At 39.4% G+C, this 2,851-nt stretch overlaps 1 protein-coding gene across 2 annotated transcripts in view; it reads left to right on the forward strand.

The window, feature by feature from the left end:
* LOC108752339 (semaphorin-5B) overlaps positions 1-2,851 on the forward strand; it is a 109,716-nt gene that overhangs the window by 103,192 nt on the left and 3,673 nt on the right. For both annotated transcript variants that reach the window (XM_018493123.1, XM_018493124.1), the window contains exons 7-10: positions 144-343; positions 1,102-1,587; positions 1,825-2,122; positions 2,380-2,746. In XM_018493123.1, the coding sequence (XP_018348625.1) occupies positions 144-343; positions 1,102-1,587; positions 1,825-2,122; positions 2,380-2,746 (1,351 nt within the window). The remainder of the gene's footprint in view (positions 1-143; positions 344-1,101; positions 1,588-1,824; positions 2,123-2,379; positions 2,747-2,851) is intronic.

Consider the following 2,851-nt stretch of genomic DNA (forward strand, 5'->3'; position numbering starts at 1 on the left):
CCGCGTCAATTCTCATAGCATTTGTTTCAAATATTTTATTTTAATTTTGGAGTGTTTTATCTTTTATTAATTGATAATTTTTGATAATTAGTGAGATTTATATTCGTTAAAGTTTAATCGTACATTACAATATTTGGCTGCAGAAAATATATTCGAGGATAGCAAGAGTCTGTAAAAACGACCGGGGTGGACAAATTATGATGAAAGACGTGTGGACGACTTTCAGTAAGGCCCGCTTAAATTGTTCTCTTCCCGGCGAATTCCCATTTTATTACGATGAAATCCAAGGCGCGGCTTATCATCCAGAAGAGGGAATCATTTACGCAACCTTCACAACTCCCATGTGAGTATCATTCATCGGACCGATTAATCTGAAGGCGCATTAATTATCATCTGTGTTTATGTCTGTGCACAATCCCAGATGGACACATGAGACGGTAAATGACAAATTGATTATGAGATACGTAACGCAGACTTTACTTTAAAGCAATATTGATTAATTTTAATTAAACAATAAAGTATTTATGGAAGTCGTGCGAAAAATTTGTAATTTTATTTATGTTTTACGTGACCCGTTAAGTTTCCTGATATAATAGAGATGTGCGAGATTTTCTGACGTCGAATCGAATCAAATTAAATCAAACCGTTGATACAAAATTTTGATTAATATCAAAATTATTGTTAAGTTAAATTTTAATATCTAAGTAAAACAATTTTTATTTGTTAGTGAGAAATATGATTTTATATATAAAATTGTCAATATATGTGGATCGTATTCGAACATTTAAATTCGAAATTTTTGAATAGTCTAAATTTGAATCCTACAGATTTAAATTTGAACTCTTTAAAATTTTCGAATTGAATAATTTGCACATCTCTATTAGCTTTATGTTAGAAATTTATATCGTTGAGCCATTTATCTTTTATATCCTAGTTAACTAAGTTATTTGAAGTCCGTCGTTTACCAGCGTTATGTACGATCGCTAACTCCGTCTTAATATTCTTTATCGCTTGAATACAAAGGAATGCTTTTTCGCATAAGGAAGCTGCTTTCTTAAAGAAAAAAAATCTGCATTAAATAAAATCTTTTTCCTTTCGCAGTAACGGCATCGCAGGCTCGGCTATCTGCGCGTTCAACATGTCAGCCATAGTTGCCAGTTTTAATGGGCCTTTTAAGTATCAAGAAAACGCGGGTGCCGCCTGGGAAAGGAGACCGGTCGCCCATCATAATCGCCAGCGCTGCGGATCTTCATCTGATACCGCGCCGCATCAAATCATGGATAATCAACGGTACCAGTTGATGGACGAAGCAGTGCAGAGTACGATGCTGGAGCCGTTGCACACCGTGACTCTCGAGCGATTCACCCACATCGCGGTGGACGTTACTCCAACTAAGTTGCACCGCAGCGTGACCGTCCTCTATGTCGCCACGGCAACCGGTCTAATCAAGAAGATCTCGGTTCTACCTAGGACACAGGAGACCTGCATTGTCGAAGTTTGGGGACCCTTACCCTCACCGCCGATGACATTGCAGTTCCTCAAAGACACACAGAGCCTTTATGTTGGCATGGAAATTGGCCTTTTGCGGTAAGACAACTACTCCAATCGTAATCGCAACATTTTATCAGCTTTGTGAACGACATTACATTGTTAAAAATAAAAATAAATCTATAATGTCATCTAAAATAGTACTGATAATATCATCTAAGTCATGTCGTTCTACATAGTTGTCGTTTAATCTTAAATTATGTACATTATCGTAAACAGTAAATATTGTTAGTGTTAAATGCTTCGTTAAACCGCATCGTGCTTTCCATCGTTTAGCATACCTGCTGTTCAATGTTATCGTCATCGGAGCCGTCAAGCGTGCTTGAACGCCCAAGAGCCGTATTGCGGGTGGAACGAGCTTCTCATGAAGTGCGCGGAGGCACCGAAACAGAATTATCAATATAATTATTTGGCAAATCATTGGCATCAGGAAGTCACCAAGTGTCCGGTGCTTACCGATCCTGTTGACGGAGGCTGGAGTGCGTGGAGTCCTTGGTCACCCTGCCAACATGGCACAGGAGAACAGTCGCTCGGACATGGTCACGTTCATTCGCACTCGCACGAACACGCAGAGGTTTGTGGGCACATATATTTATTATGTTTATATCACAATGTAAAAAATATTTTTCTTCGCAAACGGAATTGATCATAAATGATTGAATTTAACACAGGTTTAGAAATATAAATATCAACACAGTTTCTTTATTATAAAATGTATATAATAAAATTTGGAAATCCATATTTTATTTTATTTTTGTTAAAAGCGATTCGATTATAAGCTTTTCTATCGTAAAGTCGTGAAATTTACAAGCTGAGAATTTGATTTTGCAGAAGATCGACACGTGTCAATGTCAAACCAGGGAATGCAATAATCCTCCACCACAGCACGGTGGCGAGAGTTGCACGGGTACACGAGTTAGAGTTACAAATTGCACTGTCCATGGCGGTTGGACCGCTTGGTCGGCTTGGTCAGCGTGCTCTCAGACCTGCGGTTTCGCGATGAAAACCCGTCGACGGACTTGCACGAATCCAGCACCTGCATTCGGTGGACGCGTTTGCGTCGGGCATGATCATGACGATATCATGTGCATCGATCTACCACCCTGTCCTGCTCCCGCTAAAACCACCCCACCGCCGCAAACTGGTCAGTGGTCGATCTGGGGTCCCTGGCATGCGTGTACACGGCCTTGCAACGGTGGTAAGTATCTCCGAATATCGGATTATGTTATGGTAATAATTCTGACCAATCCAAAGTTTAAAAAACATTTGTAAAATACTTCCAAAAATTTACAGTTGTACATGC

Source organism: Trachymyrmex septentrionalis, unplaced genomic scaffold (assembly GCF_001594115.1).
Source record: "Trachymyrmex septentrionalis isolate Tsep2-gDNA-1 unplaced genomic scaffold, Tsep1.0 scaffold6, whole genome shotgun sequence".
Classification (NCBI taxonomy): domain Eukaryota; kingdom Metazoa; phylum Arthropoda; class Insecta; order Hymenoptera; family Formicidae; genus Trachymyrmex; species Trachymyrmex septentrionalis.